We start from the raw sequence: 16,648 nt of genomic DNA, 5'->3' as shown, positions 1-16,648 counted from the left end.
GTCATCCTGTGTGGCCCGTATCAGTCACTCACCCCAACAACCCAAGAGCAGTAAGGTGACCCCTTTCCAAAAGGGGCTAATGGATTTAGTGATGCGGGTTTGCTGAGCTGTGTGGTTACTTCCCCCTAAGCAGAAATGGAATGAAAGGTAACGGGAACAGACACTATGCATGCTGAAATACCACCATCCCGGGACCCGAGGGACTTTGCTAAAATAAGCACCACCACCAGAAGTGTGTGAGGTTGACATCTTCCCAGATTTGACTGTTCCTGTGGGCATCTACTACAAGTGTGTACTTCTTTAGACCCGGTACAAGTTCATGTTTTTATTAAGGGAAACAGAGACGAGTAGTGATGTGGCTGGTCCGAAGTCACACAGCTTCTCGGTGGCACTGCTGGGACCAGCACCTAGGAATCCTGACTCTCGGTCCAAATGCAATCTCTAACAGCACTTCCAAGCTCCTCTGACCTTCTTTGTCTGTTTTTGTGTCTTTAGTAAGAACACAACGAAGATAATCTATTCATGAAGAATTCTATGGAAAAGCAGACCTTTCGCTGCATCTTTATCTTTAGCAGATGTTTGGTTTCAAATGAACCATCAGCTACTCCCAAACTAAAAGTACCTCTTTCTCCCAGGTTTAGCTGGCCAATACTGGCAGTGCCATTATGGAACAGGGTCAAGTCAAAGCATGTGGTTTTGAATTTCAAATCTTTCCTGTCCAGAACAGAAGGATGCCCATTAAGATAATTTCATACCCGTGACCTCTAAAAGTGTTTTCTTCCACTGAGGCCCAGGAACCCGTTGGGTTACAGCCGACTGCAATACTCTTGGTTACGTCATTAAGTACAGGCTCTGTACACTAGAGAAGGCTTCAGAACAAAGCACAAAGAAACAGCTTGTCCTCAGCCTAGCCTGACACAGGTATGTCTGGCATTCTTCCCTCAACCCTGGGCCCTGTCCATTCACGCTAGCAGTCCTTTTCTCTCACTATTCAGCCTCCTGAGAGGTGGTTTCTGGTAAGTTGCTTCCACGTACCCCACAAGAAACACTCATTTTATATTTTACGGGACTGGCTGGGAGAGAAAACCCAAGCTGAGGCTCAGTGTTCTGAGGCAGTGACGCACAATGGCCTGAAGCACAGACTCGAATCCCAGGTCCACCCGGGGCTTTGCCTCTGCAGAAAGGGGACAGTGGCAGTGTGACGAACAGTGAGTGAAGCCAGTACCTGGCATAAGGCAGGCACTGTGTATATATACGTCTTTGCTATGACTCTACACGAATGTCTGCTCTTTCTGCCCCAGCGCTTGAAGGCTCGTGACTAGGTCTGCACTGCTGCTGCTCCGACTGTATACAGAAGCCCCACCAGAGCATCCTCTGCATACTTTAAAGAGAGACCTCCAGCTTACCTACTGACTCCTGCTTTACAAACTGAGTCTGCTTTAGTGGAGGATTTGTAGACCGGTTCCTTGTTACACCAGCTGTAAGGCTCAGTTACCCAGGTCTGTAGGGTCAGTTTAGAGGAGTCAGGCCTTGGCTCTGGACCAAAGCCAAAGCTTCCTCTCTACTGGAAGGCATCCCTTCCCTGTACCCCGGGAGTATGGCTGAGGGGAAGGCTGTCTGTCAGAAGGCTGAATCCTTCTCTCCACCCGTCCACTGCAGGCATTCCCTCAGGGCAGTGCCAGGTAAATGGACAGGCAGGTAACTGAGGCGCTGCTTCTCCCTGAGAGAAGCTTCTTTCTGAGCAAGGAGTTTCAGTGGTAAGGGAACTGTGAGTGAGAAGTGTTTTAGGCAATAGTTGGGCCTTTCCTGTAAGTATTCATCTCACCAGAGTTTCAACCTCTGTTCAATGGGGAAAGGCAGAATAGTACTAAATGTCTTTTTCAAAGTATTTTGGGGAACAAAATCATTTCTAAATAAAAGTCAGTAATTACTTGCCAGGTCTTTTAAGTGTTTTTCCAAATCCTATTTTTTTCCACAATAACATATCTATTTTAAGAAAGCCTGAAGGGAAGGAAAAACAAGACCATTTAGAATATAATGTCTCCAGAGCAACTGCTCTGCAGCTCTATCGAGGACCTTCAAAGCCAGAGCCGGGGAGGCAGTGCCGTTGGGGGCCTGGGGAGACGTGCTGACAGCACCGACGCCACAATTACAGAGGGGGCGGAAAGCACAAGCAACACACCCTCCCCGTCAAATGCTCAACTTCTCTCATCCTCCGCATAAAGCAGCATCGGAAATCTTCAAGAGAAGATTCAAAGAAAAAAACCACTGACGTCTGGTCCTGGCAACGCAGCAAACTGTGCGAAAGCTGAACCACCTCCCCCCCGTTAACACAAGGCAGAAATGCTACATGAAACACCAAAAAAACCCCAACACCGGGCTTCCCTGGTGGCACAGTGGTTGAGAATCCGCCTGCCAATGCAGGGAATATGGGTTTGAGCCCTGGTCTGGGAAGATCCCACATGCCACGGAGCAGCTGAGCCCGTGTGCCACAATCACTGAGCCTGCGCGTCTGGAGCCTGTGCTCTGCAACAAGAGAGGCCGCGATAGTGAGAGGCCCGCGCACCGCGATGAAGAGTGGCCCCCGCTTGCCACAACTAGAGAAAGCCCTCGCACAGAAACGAAGACCCAACACAGCCAAAAAAAAAAAAAAAAAAAAAAAAAAAAAAAAACTCCAACACCACTAATGCCTAACTGTAAGGTGAGGCTTCCCCTAAAAAAATAAGTCAGAAAAGAGGAAGTGAGCTTACATTCCAGTTCTTTTAAAAAATCTTTTATTTGGGGCAGACACTTTTACCTGAGATGACCCCAGCAATACTAGCTTGGGATGCTTACACGGGACACCCAACAAACTGTCCTGTTTTTGTTTTTAAAAAAGGTAAAGAAATTTAACATAGGGTCTTCCCTGGCGGTCCAGTGATTAAGACTCTGTGCTTCCAACGCAGGGGGCGCGGGTTCGATCCCTGGTCGGGAAATTAAGATCCCACATGCTGTGCAGTGTGGCCAAAAAAAAAAAAAAAAAAAATTAACGTTGATATAATAATTATTCCCAGAGGCATGACCTCACAGATATAGCTGAAAGAAAATTTTTTAAAGGATATTTTCAAATAGCAATACAGCAAATGGTTAAGTTTGAGATCACAGTTGTATCTAAGTAGGAAAAAAGACAATGTTTCCATGTTATGAAGTGAAAAATAGAACAAGCAGTGAATTTTTAGAAATAAAAGATGTATAGTAACTGAAACTAAAAATGGCTGAAAGAGCAGATGAGACACAACTGAAAATATGAGTGAATTAGAGGAATGCAGGAGAGAAATAAAGATGCAAAAAATACGAGAATACATAGGGGTGAGAATGTCCAACACACATCTACTACGAGCTCCAGCCAGAGCTGGTGAAGGAGGAGAAAGCATCGAGGATATGATACCTGACGACTTTCCCAAATTAAGAAACACAGAAATTCTCAGCTTGGATGTGCACAATCCTGAGTGAGATAAATAAAAGTGGATTACTATCCAGGCATACTCTGTTTCATTCTTAAACAATTTTAGAAATATCTGGAAAGAAAAAGATTACCTACAAAATGAACAAAAATGGGAGTGCGGCAGACTTCTCTGAAATAAATCTGCAAAGTGCTGGGGGAAAATAACTGCTAATTTAGAATTCTACGCCCTGCTAAAATACTATTCAAGCATAAAGTCACATAAATGATGCTCAGACAGAGACTGAGTTTACCCTTCCCAGAAAAGGAACTACTTCAGAAGAAAACTGAACCTCAAAGGAAAGAATGGATTTCACAGATGAACAGTGTGCAAAGAAAATCAGTAAGCACAGACTGTAATGATGACTGTTTAGGACCTCATAAAGAGGTGGAATGAAACACTTGCCAACAATAACATGGAAGATGGGGGATCAGAGCCCAGATCTTCTACGGTCCTTGTATTGTTCAGGAGTAGAAACAGTAATTCACTTTAGACTTTATTAAGTCAAGGGTGCATGTTAAAAACTTATAGGTAATTACTAAATAATAAAATTAGAATAACTTTTAAATCAGTAAAATGAAAAAAAAAATTCAAAAGAAAGCAGGAAAGGAATAAAAAAAGAGCAAAGAAAACATACACACACACAAACACACAAAGGTGATAGAAATTATTCCAAAATAACGATTATACTAAATAAAAATGGATTAAAATTTCCCCACTAAAAGACAAGAGAGTGTCAAGATTCAGTCATTAACTCCTAAGTGTATACCTGGCCTAAATAAATAAATAAATAAATCACACTTGCACGCAGGGACATGTCCAATAACATTCAATGCAACATTGTTTTTGTTTGTTTGGGGAGGAAGGTTTCTGATCAAGAAAAAAACTTACTTTTTAATTCCTTCTTAACTGCAAAAGCCTTTTATCTCAAATGCCAACATATACATTTATTTCTAGCTAGTAAAGCACATGAGAATTGCTGCTTTGGAGAATAATTAGGAAAATAATACAATTTTGTTTCTGTAATACATTAAAAAAATGCAAAATGCAAAACAAGAGTGAAGTTTCTGCAAAGGAGAAAGATAGTGTTGGGAGATAATTCTCCAAGGATCTCAATGCAAAATTGTTACATTGGAAATAACGTACATGTCCATCCAAAGAAAAATGGATAAAATGGCATAATAAACTCTAACACTGAAATAATACAGAGAAGTTAAAACTAATGAAATGAAATCCATAAGATTCAACATATATTCTCAAAATATAATGCTGACTGAAAAAAGCTATTTGATAAAGAGTATAAACTGTACACCATTTATGTAAGTTAAAAAAATTGTCTCAGAATATTCTGTAAGTTGTCACATATACATACATGTTTAGTAAAAGTATAAAAGCATATTCAGAAAAGAAACGAACTTCAGAAGAAAGTTAAATCTGTGAAGGGGCTGTGCTTTAGATGCATTTTTGTCATGTTTTCCTTTTTAAACAAAAAATTCAAACCAGTAATGTCAATATTTGTTAGGTGCATAGATAAATATAATACTTCTATGATTTTATTTTCCATATTCTGAAGTAGTTTTGGACTTACAATTTTAAGTAAAAATTGCAAAGGGAAAGAAAAAAGTTTTGAATCTATGCCAATTCAGATCACCTATCGAGTTAGCTATCAATCATTCTCTAAAATTACATTTTAAATGTTCTGAATGTTTGATTCATTTCACTGAATTTTCTCACACTACTTCACAACACACAGTTCTAACTGCAAGGGAATAAACAAACACTCAAAATAATCTTGTTTGTAATCTGTGATTTATCTTTGTTAAATAAAGTAAAACGTCATTCTGGCATTTGCTTTTTTATGTCTTAATGCTGAAGCCATGCTAACAAGGGGACGGAAAAGATGTGGAAGGAACATTGTTACTACAGCCAGTGAGGTGCGTGAGAGAGACCCAAGGCTGGAGGCACCGTGGGCACCCCCGGGGGCACCGTGATGGGAGAGAAGGCGTCAGGCTCCTCGGGACCACGGGGAGGCAGGAGAGGCTGGGATCACTGCTCTAAAGCCAAGCCCTCTCAAGATGTCACAGAGGAACTGACCTTGAGAAGGGTCCTCAGAAGCGAGACGGGGACTGTCAAACCGAGGCAGGCTTAGGTTTGAAGGAAGTGGAGTTTCTAGGGGGGCAGAGACCCAAAGAAAGGAAGGATCTGGTCTTGGGGGTTTGAGTGGATGGGGCACTGGGGCAGGCTGCTAAGGAGGGCAGCCAGCCGTTCTCTCCATTCAAGTTCAAGGTTGACGTGCTGTGCGTGCTGAACCTGCTTCCTGCTGCTACTGCTGAGCCCCGCGATCCCTGCACGGGGATGCTCCCCTCCGGACCGTGACAAACCAAGCCATTGGATCCTCCCTGCTTTGCTGACGAGAGGCCAGAGGCCAGGAGCAGGGCGGATATACCAAAAAAGTTACAGGTCAGGACAGAGCAGCCCCCTGAGTGTCTGACATGTTAACTAAGGAGTTATACTACTGGGTGAGCCAGGGGAAACCTGAGTCCAGCCCAGGTACACCCTGCACAATGAGGGAAAAGCCACAATCTGGCATCTGGTGGGTGGGGATTCTCAATCTTGGGGACAAAGGGAAAGATGTGTGGATACACTGTCTGAAACCACAGTGGGGCTTCCATTCAGATGAAACATGCCCTGGACCTGGGAGGTCGGTGGGGAGGGGGTGAGGTGGGCTGGAGGAGTAGGGGTGTGGGTGGAACGGCACACAAGATTTTTATGTTTGCTATGAGGACACAGGTTTACAAAGCTGAGTGAGTAATGCAAACTAAGTTGTTTCTCTTCTATAACGACATTTTATTTGAGCCTTTACCACTGACTGTGATCTTAGACAACACCTAATTTAATAAATGAAAAAATGCTTGCCATGAAGTCCTCTACTCCTAATCTAAAACATACCACTTTCAAACATACTTCTATTCAGGGATTATGACCTCTTTCCCAGAAATAAACACCAAGTTCATGAGGCAATCAGAAGTAAAGCCACGTCTCTCTTTTTAATTTTCTTTCTACCAAATGCAGAAGCTATGACCAAGTTCCTTCTATATCTTAAAACTCAGTTTCACAGTTATAAGACAGTCATTTGGTTACTTTTCTTCTAGTCATTTTAAAACTTTGTGACTCCTCTCTCATTTCCTTTTTATCTCTCTCTTTCAAGATTTCTCTTCTCTCCTTGCAACAGTTAATTTTCTTTATATTAACCTAGAACTTTGCCAAGGCAGCTGAGAATTCATACCACAGGATTAAACAAACAAAAATATCAATGGCTACATATTTATTTTTAAGATTCTTTACAGACCCAAATATGTAGATAAGCAGGAGGGTAAATAAAGACTAATCGTTGTGACCATGCCAATGGTGTGACCACAGGCAGTGGCTCCAACTCTTGGGATGTTTCCCTGAAATGAGGGCCCAGCTGGGCTCCGTGGCCCCCTCAGTTTGTTCGGCTGTAAAACACCATGACTGCCCCGTGTTTCAGTATTCATTGGACTATAAATGCTAAGCAAAAAAAAGAGGAAAAACCAGTAGCTAAAATGAAATTTAAAACTTGACAAAAGGTATGTTATAAGGGTATTCCTGAGGGGTTTATGTAAGTACAGGAAAAAAAAAAGTCAGACAAAATCAAAAAGAAATATCATCTAATGTGGGTACTAGGGTTTATTTTCAACTCGGGAATATCTGATCTGGGCCTATTTTTATAAACTTGGTTTAATTTAAGGATTATTGCCCCCTTATCCATTACTTCTCTATGTACTCTACATTGTGGGTTAAGCACGTTACTTTCCTCCTCTGTCTATTTCCTGAATCTCTCTATTCAGGGCTGTGACACTGCTCAACATCTTCCAATGTTTTCGCCAAGCTGTGCTGGAGGGAAATCTGTACTTCCTATTATAATGCTTTTAGAACCCCCCAAATTCAGCCACATGCACTTGGAAGCAATCTACCCAGCACTCTTCTTCCCCTCTTTACCAGGGAATTACCTGTTTGAGAGGTTAATTATGAAGTTGTAATTATATCTCTAGGGCTTGAGAAACATATAAGGCAGATACTTAAGTTCTGGAAGATTTAATAGTCTTAAGTACTTTTTCTCTAGAATATTGCTAGGCGTAATAATAAACTCTATAAGAGCCTTCTTAAGGAAATGGCTCTACCATCTATCAAGTAGGGGAAAGCAAACGGTTTGCTCTAAGACACCTGACAGCTTGCTGCGGCTTTGTCCCTGGAACACAGAGATGAGCACAGTACTGGGCCCACTCCTGTGCACTGCCCTTGCCTCCAGGCCCGCAATCTCCATCTCGGAGGCTAATTAAGCTGCTTTCGCTCTAGCCAGAAAGGAAGCAAAAAAGGAGTTGTGAGCATTTCACATACTGTCAGGCATAAAAGCAATGATAGTAGCATCTACCAGCCTAGTCATAAAACCTTTACCTTGGCTTATGAAACACACTGGGGGGACCAGACCTAGACCTCTCCCAGCGGCAGTGCCTCTGACGATCAGACACTTGCTTCCCACCAGCTCCTGCATCACACGCACACCCCCGCACACGCCCACACGCAGACGGGGAGACCCCCGTCACAGCCCGAGGCTGCTGGGGAATTCACTGCAAGATTCGTATTGATTTCTCCTCTTTTCTTCTCCTTTACTACTCCTTGGAGAATTAAAGCCACAATGAAAGGTTAAAAATCCAAACAGGAGGTCTTGCAAGTGTTTGTTTTATGTATGGCTTAAGCCTCAGCCCCAGAGATTTAGCAGTAGTTTTGTACTGTAAACCTGAACAGTGTAGTTCTGCCCCTAAAAATGCATACAAATCGTACTTATCACGGAGGGAGCTTTCCTCCCCTTCTAGCTTTAAAGGCTAAGTGACTCTACTGTCAAAATAGGAGGCTTAAGTTTTGATTCTGATGTGTCTTTCACTCTTACTTAAGCCTTCGAGATCATCAAATTTGGTTTTCAACATCCCTGTTATATAGAAAAAATAATCTGGCCTGAACTTAGACCATTCCAACCCTAAACGCAGACCTCACTATCTAGTCTTCTTAGCTTTGAAAAAAATAACCTGTCAAAGCTCCAAGCTGTTTACAGTGATCAGATCAGGATGGAGAGGCTGACCGACCACAAACATAGCAAATGCAGACTCTGCCCACTTCCTTCCCCGGCTGCCTCCAAACAAGAACCAGGCATTTATTAAATGCTTCATAATAAAAGGCCCACAGATCTGTTTTTTGCGTTCTGTTCGTTTTCTACTCTGTGTTCTGCTTGCGTAAGAGTATTTCTGAAAATATTTATTTTAATTCTGAGTATAATACAGAACATAAATAACAAAAGAATCCATAGCAAAGCCTTCTATTTTAGATAGATGTGCCCAGAAGGCACATTTGTACAAATAACTCTGGCGTTTTGAAACATCGATTTTATAACATCCTCGAAACGCATTACCGTACCTGCCCTCCCTGTTCTCTCCCCCCCATGCAGCTGCCTTTCTCCACTTAGGAGCACAATTCAGGACAGTGACACGAGTACATTTAAGTGAGAGGAAGCTGTGTTAACCTCTGACCTACCTCACAGAACATATAGAGAGACAGCAGCGTGAGTCCAAGGTTATACACCACTAAAATCCCCCGACAAGAAAACGGCGGCCTATTCTTCATGTATTTTGGTCCCAGCCACACAATTAGCAAGTATAGGATGGAGCAGAGCAAAGTAGGGATATAATTGTCCAGAAGAAACCATCCTTTTACTCTGAGATCTGGAAAATATTAAAAGAAACAACATTTAGTGATTAACAAAGTAGATACAAAAATAGAAACAATGTTTTTCAAACATTCAAACATTAATTAAAACTTCCCAAGCCAACAAAGCAACTGGAAGAGGAACTGTCTTCAATATACAGCCTCAAGGTGGGGCTCACATTCATGTTCTGAATAACGACACGCGTTATTATTCACAGGTTCTGCTAAATAATTTTTAAAAATCCTTTCCAAAGAATCTTAAAGAAGCCAAGGAAGGGTTCGAGCCCTGGTCTGGGAAGATCCCACATGCCGCGGAGCAACTAGGCCCGTGAGCCACAACTACTGAGCCTGCGCGTCTGGAGCCTGTGCTCCGCAACAGGAGAGGCCGCGACAGTGAGAGGCCCGCGCACCGCGATGAAGAGTGGCCCCCGCTTGCCGCAACTGGAGAAAGCCCTCGCACAGAAACGAAGACCCAACACAGTCAAAAATAAATTAAAAAAAAAAAAAAAAAAAAGAAACCAAGGAGAAAGCTCAATTTTCCATTAACTGGATTGATTAACCAGGCTTGCTGAATTATGCATGGGACAAGGAAACCCTAGAAATGGCAGTCTTTGAGCTCCAAAGCCCTCCATCTCAGCCCAGTGTCAGCCAGTCTGCGCAGACTCCGAAAACGTGCCACTCAGCCAGCTCAGTGATCGTCTCTGATTCAACAGGCAGCGTCTGCCACGAGTGCCGTGGGCAACAGCAGCGGGGATGATATTTTAAGAAGTGAGGGTGAAGCAGCAATGACCAGGTAAGTGAAGAACAGAAGCTCGAGAGAGAAGACCTATACTGATTCAAGGAAATTACTGGCACAGGAGGGACCTCCCTGGCTCCCCTCCCCTCTCCTAGGCAGGAAGGAGGAGGAAACGGAAAATTCACTCCAAGTCGCTGCCGGCGGCAACCTGACAGCCCTCCCGTGGCTGGGAGCAAACTCCCTGGCAGCCGGATCCCTTGGGTGTTATATGTTCCCTGCAAGACTCAACTCCATCCTCTGGCTGACTCCCAGGAAGCCATCTCTGCAGCCCCCCCCTCTGCATCCTGCTACGGTGAACCCCCAAACCTGTAGCCCTTCACTCTACATACCCTCCACGGCCCCCCCACTGTGGAGCTCAGAGGCACATGCTGGTTTCACCTCCGTATCTTCTACGTAGCAGCAGCTAAGTGGGGACAGTGTCTCAGCCCCTTCTTTGAGCTCCTGGCTGGACCATCTTGCTACTCTCTCCAATGCTCTCTCTCTTGACCTTGTAGGACAAGCATAGGTTAAGTGGAGCATACATCCACTTGGGAAGCCACTGTCAGTCTCCTTTCTTGCCGACACCCTAAATTCCCCGTGTTTCTTCTCTTGGCTTTAGAGGGAGACGCCCTCCACCCTCTCCCCACTAGTGATGCTAAGGTGGTGGCCACTTCTGCCGAACTGTGCTTCCCAGAAGCCCTTCAGGGGAGCGGCCGCCCCAGTGAGCTTAACAAGATGATTCCTAACCCCTTCTGTTCTCAGCTCTGGGCTGGAAGCCGTCAATTCTGAGAAAACAAGTTCCTCTGTAGCAACTAACATCAGACTGTTACAAACGTTGATGTGTACATAATCACAAACACAATAAATGCGCCCACAAAAACCTCCCATTTCCTTTTACTTAAAGCTGTTTTGCACTGTGCTTTTTAAATTTTATCACAGATCTTCATTCTTCTATATGACCAAGTATCCAAGTACTTCCTGGGTGGCTGGCCCCAACCCCAGGCGGTAAATCCTTAGGGATCTAGTCAACTGTGGAGACCTAACCCACTCCCTGGGGACTGGCTCAGACATAAGCATGTGGAGCAACTGTGGCCACTGAACTCTTGAGGACATGACAGTTTGTGAAGAGCTCTGGGGAAGAATTTACTTGTTCTTAAAACCGTGCAAATGATCAGACTTCTCCCTCTTCCTCTGGAGGTGCAGCCTAGAGCTGTAGAAGCCACCTTGTAACCACGAAAGGTGGGGAAACCTATCCTGAGGACAGAGCTGCTGACATACCGAGGATGCAAGGTAGGAAATGACAAGAATGGGGTTCTTGGGTATCATCACGGAGCCCCTGAAGTAACTCAGATCACATAATGTAAGCTAATAATTTTTATTATTGTTTCAGCCATTTAAAATTGGATTTTTGATCCAGCAACACTCAAAGAAGGCATCGTCCCAACACCAGCACAGAGAGAGGGATCTGGCTTGTTCTTTTCCAAGGGCTGCACACTAATTTAACTTGTCCCCTACGGATGGGCTTCTAGATTATTTCCAGTTTTGACAAGCGATGCTGTTAAGCACCTTCCTTATATGTATCTTTGCTGAGTCAAAGGACACGAGCATTTTAATTTCAACAGAAAACACAACTGCCCTCCAGAGAGGTTACCCCAAGTTAGACTCTTTCTCCACATCCTCACTATTACCACAGATGGTATCAGCCTTATTTCATCTCTGCCTTACTAACAGATGAAGTTCCTTTTATTGTTTTCTTTTGTATTTTAAAAGACACAAGTGAAACTGAGAATCTTTTCATCTGTTTAAAAGCCTCTTGCACTTTTCCTAAGAATCTTCCTGGGAACTCCCAAAGTTCCTTCTTTACAACTAAGACATTATAGATGACATTAGAAGAAGGTGTAATATGGAGCTGACCTACTTCCTAAAAGGTAATGAAAGATGAGCAAAAGAGCTCAGGTGTATATATCTAGCCATTGACGTGACACAACACAAAAGGACATTAAAAAGCCCTGAGAATTGTAAAAGGGGAAGAGTTTTAAACTCCTATTGCAGCAGTGCATTTTGGAAGTCAGTTTCAGCTGGAGACTAACAAGAACTGAGGAAACCATGCCACCAGCAGTGGTGAAATCTGTGGCATTCTCAGGCTGCAAGCTTGACAGCAAACCTGAGCTCCAGCCAAAGTCAGCAGAGGGTCACAGCACCTGTGTCTCCGCCCCAGCAGCCAGGGGACCTCAGAGGACTCCAAGCCCCTGGTATCCAGGACAAAGCGTTAGTCTAATCATTGGAAAATGCTCATGTTTTCTAGAATGTCTTTGTGCAATATTTACATGTGCCTGTAACAAGGAGCGGAGGGAAAGGAGGGGGGAGCAAAACCCAAAACCACCTTACCTCGGGGGCCGAGCAATGCCTGGAAATAGGTACTAAGTGATGCATCAAAGTGTTCCATTTTAAAACCTATTAAGAAAAAGAGACATTGATTAAATCTCTACTCAAAATGCTTTTTGTATTTTTTCATAAAACAACAAGAACAAATTCTTTTCAGGGAACATGCTCTGGACAAGGTTAAGTTCCTCATGTTCAAACAATTTCTTTTTAAACTCACAAAAGTAACCTATGGGCTAAGTTCTAATTTGAAAATCAAAAGAAAAGACACAATCCCGTGAATTCACTTTATAAATGAAGCGCCAGTTTTCTGTGCTTCTTTTCTCAGCTCTGTAAAAACTCTCTCTGTGAAGCTGAAATCTCAGTGGGGAGAAGGATGGAGCTGGATAGAAAGGAGGCAGACAGGGAAGAGCCCACTGGGGCAAACAGGACCGCCACAGGGAGAAGACAGTTCCCCTGCTGGGTACTTTTATTAATTACTGTCTTAACGTACTCACGTCCATAGTAAAAAAAAAATTCAAACATTTAAAATGAAAAGAGGAGGTAAGAAAAATCTCATCACTTTGCTCCAACACAATCCCTCCACCCCACTGTTAGAAGGAGCCTACTGGTATACTTCCAGAGATTTCTCTCTTTTGAGCACAAAAGAAGTCATGCCAAATGGGAGTTTTTACAATTGCTGGTCACAACCCATTAATAGATGATCAAGTCAACTTCGCATTAGAAATAATAAACTGATCATAATAATCAGAGTGCTTTGCCCTTAGTGAGAATGAATACTGTCGTGAATCTTCAGTGTTACTGTACCATACTTATGAGTATGATGTACTCAGCTGTGATGTGAAATATATTCTTACTGTGGTAACTGCAAAAAAAAAAAAAAAAAAAAAAAAAAAGGCTTGGAAAAATACTGCCGATTTGTTTCACTGACAACATCTTGGAGATGATCTCCTATCACTGGTTACAGACCTACCTCCATCTTTAAGACTTTATAACTCCCTATCTTCCCCCCATTTAAGATTTACATTTACAGGGTAGCGAAGCATCTTTTCATCTGTGTATTGACTAGATTTTCAAAGTTAGGAGGCAGACGTTTAACTGTCTTGGTCATTACTCTCATAATGAGAGTCATTACTCTCATAGAAACTCACTTTTATGAGTTCATCAGTTTTTCATTAGAGTTCTGAAAATTCAGTTCTGCTTATTCATTCAGTTCAGCAGTACAGTCAGTTACCAGAAACCTGTACTTGTCAGAGTCTTTTACTCTCATAGAAATAACCACAAATATTTTTGCTTCCAAGGGCAAAGGCAGAATTGGTTTCATCAACTAGGCAGTTAATCATTTGCCATCCATGACACCTTGAAAGCAGCAGCGACCAGGGTTCCGTTCCAGCATCTGTCCTGCCCTGGGGGGAGACTCGCAGGGCGCGGACTCCCTCGGCCAGGAAGCCACCAGCTCCCACACACCCAAGTGCCAACCATTTGATATGCCACCTTTGTCATTCAACAGTTACACAACCAGGCAGAAAAGCATGACAGGCTGGCAGGTGATTAAGAGGTTCCACGTTGGGCTCCTTATCAGACAATTTGGGTTTGAAACCCATTTTTTCCACTTAATAGTAATATGGCCTTGGACAAGTTATTTAGCCTCCTACCTGTAACACGTGGGAAATAATAATTGCCCCTCAGGCTGTTAAGAAGAGCAAATGATCTAATACACTAATACCCCTAAGGTCCTTAGAGCAGCGCTTGGCACGCAGCAAGCCCTCCCATAAAGGCTTCCTGCTGTGTGTCTGCCGCAGGGTCCACTCCACAGTGGATACCGCCAGCGCCCGTGTGCCCTGCCCACTAAACTCCCACCAGTGAGCTCACAACGTCCGATGCAAGTCCTAACACCCCCAGGGGGCAGCGATGGAAGGTGGGATAGTTGACAACATCTCAGGAGAGAGGCACCTGTCAGCGTGAAGCATTATCTGAGCATGAAAGATGAGGCTGAAATGAACGTACTAAACCTGCCGTGTACAAAGGATTGTCGAATAGGGAAAAACACAAAGAGCTCGCCTGGAGGCCTAGAACAGATTAGACTTTCACGATGGGGGAGAAGGCACGTGCTGAACACCAAAACCAACCGAGTCTGCCAACAAGCAGATGTTGGAAATGATGCATATACGCATTAACAACAAGCTGTAAAAGTCCTAGCAAGTAACAGCATTCTGGGATCTAACATCAGGAGCACACCTGACGAAAACAGTAAGAACATCATTCTCATTTTTAACTAAGAGCCCTTTCACAGGAGCCTGTAACCAGTTTTGGTTTCTATGTAGGGAGGATGTAGAAAAGCTGGAAACAGAAGTAAAGGAGTGCTCAAAAATGACAGGAAACAGACCTGTGGGGTGGAGGTGGGGGGAGAACATCCATGGACTTAGGGAAAAAATGAGGCCCAGGAATGGGTATAAATGACCCATCGTTACAAAGATGACAACGCTGACGTCATGGCAACAGAAAAGCCGCCTGGCTAAACACAAGGTAAAATTTCAGTCCAATCACTCTGAACCCAGCAGCAGGCCCCCAGAAGAGACTATGGGATCTAGTATGTGGTGATACTGAAGACGCCTGTTACAGGCCGTCTGTCCTGAACAATCCGAATCTGAACCCGTCCTGAGCCCTGCAGGAGGCGGCAGCACAGAGGCTCATTCTAAGACGGAACATCTCCACACGCTTCTGTCAGTAACGGCCCAGCTGTTCTTAGACCACATTTCTTCTCAGCTTGAGAATTCTCTCAGGCTTGCAGAACTTTTCACCATCAAACTCAGGAACACGTCAAAGAGCTAGCCAAACAATCACAACAGTAGTAATTTTCAGAGAGAGTTGCTCATAATTCCTGAAATGTCTATGTTGAAAAGGGGGAACATGAGGCCCTAACCAGCAGAGCCCTTGGCCGGGGAATCGGAGGCCTGGTTGTGGGCTGGACGTGGCCACGTTCATGGCTTTCCCCATCCTCTCCCCCGGCCATGCCCACAACTGGACACGTCCAGTGACCTTCTCAGAAGGGGCTGTTTTCACACCGGTCACCAGGAGGCTTCTCCAGCAAAGGTTTGCTTTCATCATCGCAGCACAGTGCCGTGTCCCTGTCCAGCCGGCCACACGTCCAGATCCCTTAATACCATGGATTCATTTCTCATTCACACCACACGCTTACCAAGCGCCTGCCCCGTGCCAGGCGCAGAGGCAGGACGGCCCTGACGGGTGCAGCAGGGAACAAAATTCCAGGCTGGGCAGGAACACACACGTAAAATACGTTACGTAATGTGACTGTCAGCAAGAAAAAATAAAGCAGGGTAAAGGGGATAGGATCATGGAGCAAAAATTTACTTTGGAAAATGCGGTCGTCACTCGGATAAGGTGACCACAGAGCAGAGAGAAAGGGCACTCCTGTTTGAGGGCCAGCTGGGGGCAGTGGCCTGGGGCCATCGCCCCTCTGTCCTCCCCTCCCCGCCCACTGGGGTTCACAGAAATCAACCCCACGGTGCGGGGAGCTCGTGGCCACCGGCTGGCAGGGGAGGCGGCACCTTAGCTGCACTCACACCCATCCCCGCGTCCCCTTCGCAGCTCCCGGGCTGGCCCGCCTGGCAGGAACAGGACAAAAGGTCCCAGCAAGTGAACTCCTCCCACCGGGCCGGCCAGCCCTGCTGGGCGAACTGCGCACTTGCTGAGCAGCCTGTGGGCTGAGCTGTGCTCTTTTGTACTTTTCTAAAGGAACAGGAGAGGCACGGGGCCCTGCAAAGCCCTTTACACTCTGCCTGGCGATCTGGGATCACGGGAATGGCATGACCCACTTTACACAAGGTGTCCAACCGCACGGCCAGGTCTGTGGCCTGCCTGACTGCGGCAGATCCCCATCTTCCAAGCTGCACGTGGGCTGGGAATGTCACTTCTTAACAACCAGCCAACCTACTGGCAGCTTGGGCGAGCTGGGCCACGCAGGCACACAGCTGCTCTGGACAATTGTACTAGCAGGGACCAAGCCCAGGCGCTGGGCCCACGCAAGAGGAGCTCTGGTCCTGAGCGCAGCAAAAGAATAAGCCATTCTTTGATGTGACTGGTTCCCCACACTCAGACAGGAAAAAGGAGAGTCAGCACCTCCCAGGGGCCAGATCACGCTGACACCAAGCCAAGCATCGCCTCCCCACCCTCTTTAACCAGGAGTCTCTGGCACTTGCCCAACCTGCGG

General features: G+C 44.9%; 1 protein-coding gene across 2 annotated transcripts in view; it reads right to left on the bottom strand.

The window, feature by feature from the left end:
• The window catches only part of ELOVL5 (ELOVL fatty acid elongase 5), a 70,213-nt gene that overhangs the window by 12,582 nt on the left and 40,983 nt on the right, over window positions 1-16,648 (bottom strand). For both annotated transcript variants that reach the window (XM_059938482.1, XM_059938481.1), the window contains 2 exons: window positions 12,424-12,489; window positions 9,090-9,277 (listed from right to left, as the gene is read on the bottom strand). In XM_059938482.1, coding sequence (XP_059794465.1) covers window positions 9,090-9,277; window positions 12,424-12,481 — 246 coding nt within the window. In that variant the 5' untranslated portion in view covers window positions 12,482-12,489. The remainder of the gene's footprint in view (window positions 1-9,089; window positions 9,278-12,423; window positions 12,490-16,648) is intronic.

The sequence above is a fragment of the Balaenoptera ricei genome, chromosome 11, assembly GCF_028023285.1.
Source record: "Balaenoptera ricei isolate mBalRic1 chromosome 11, mBalRic1.hap2, whole genome shotgun sequence".
NCBI lineage: Eukaryota > Metazoa > Chordata > Mammalia > Artiodactyla > Balaenopteridae > Balaenoptera > Balaenoptera ricei.
Note: the sequence above shows the minus strand (reverse complement) of the source record. Positions and strands in the feature narration are given on the sequence as shown.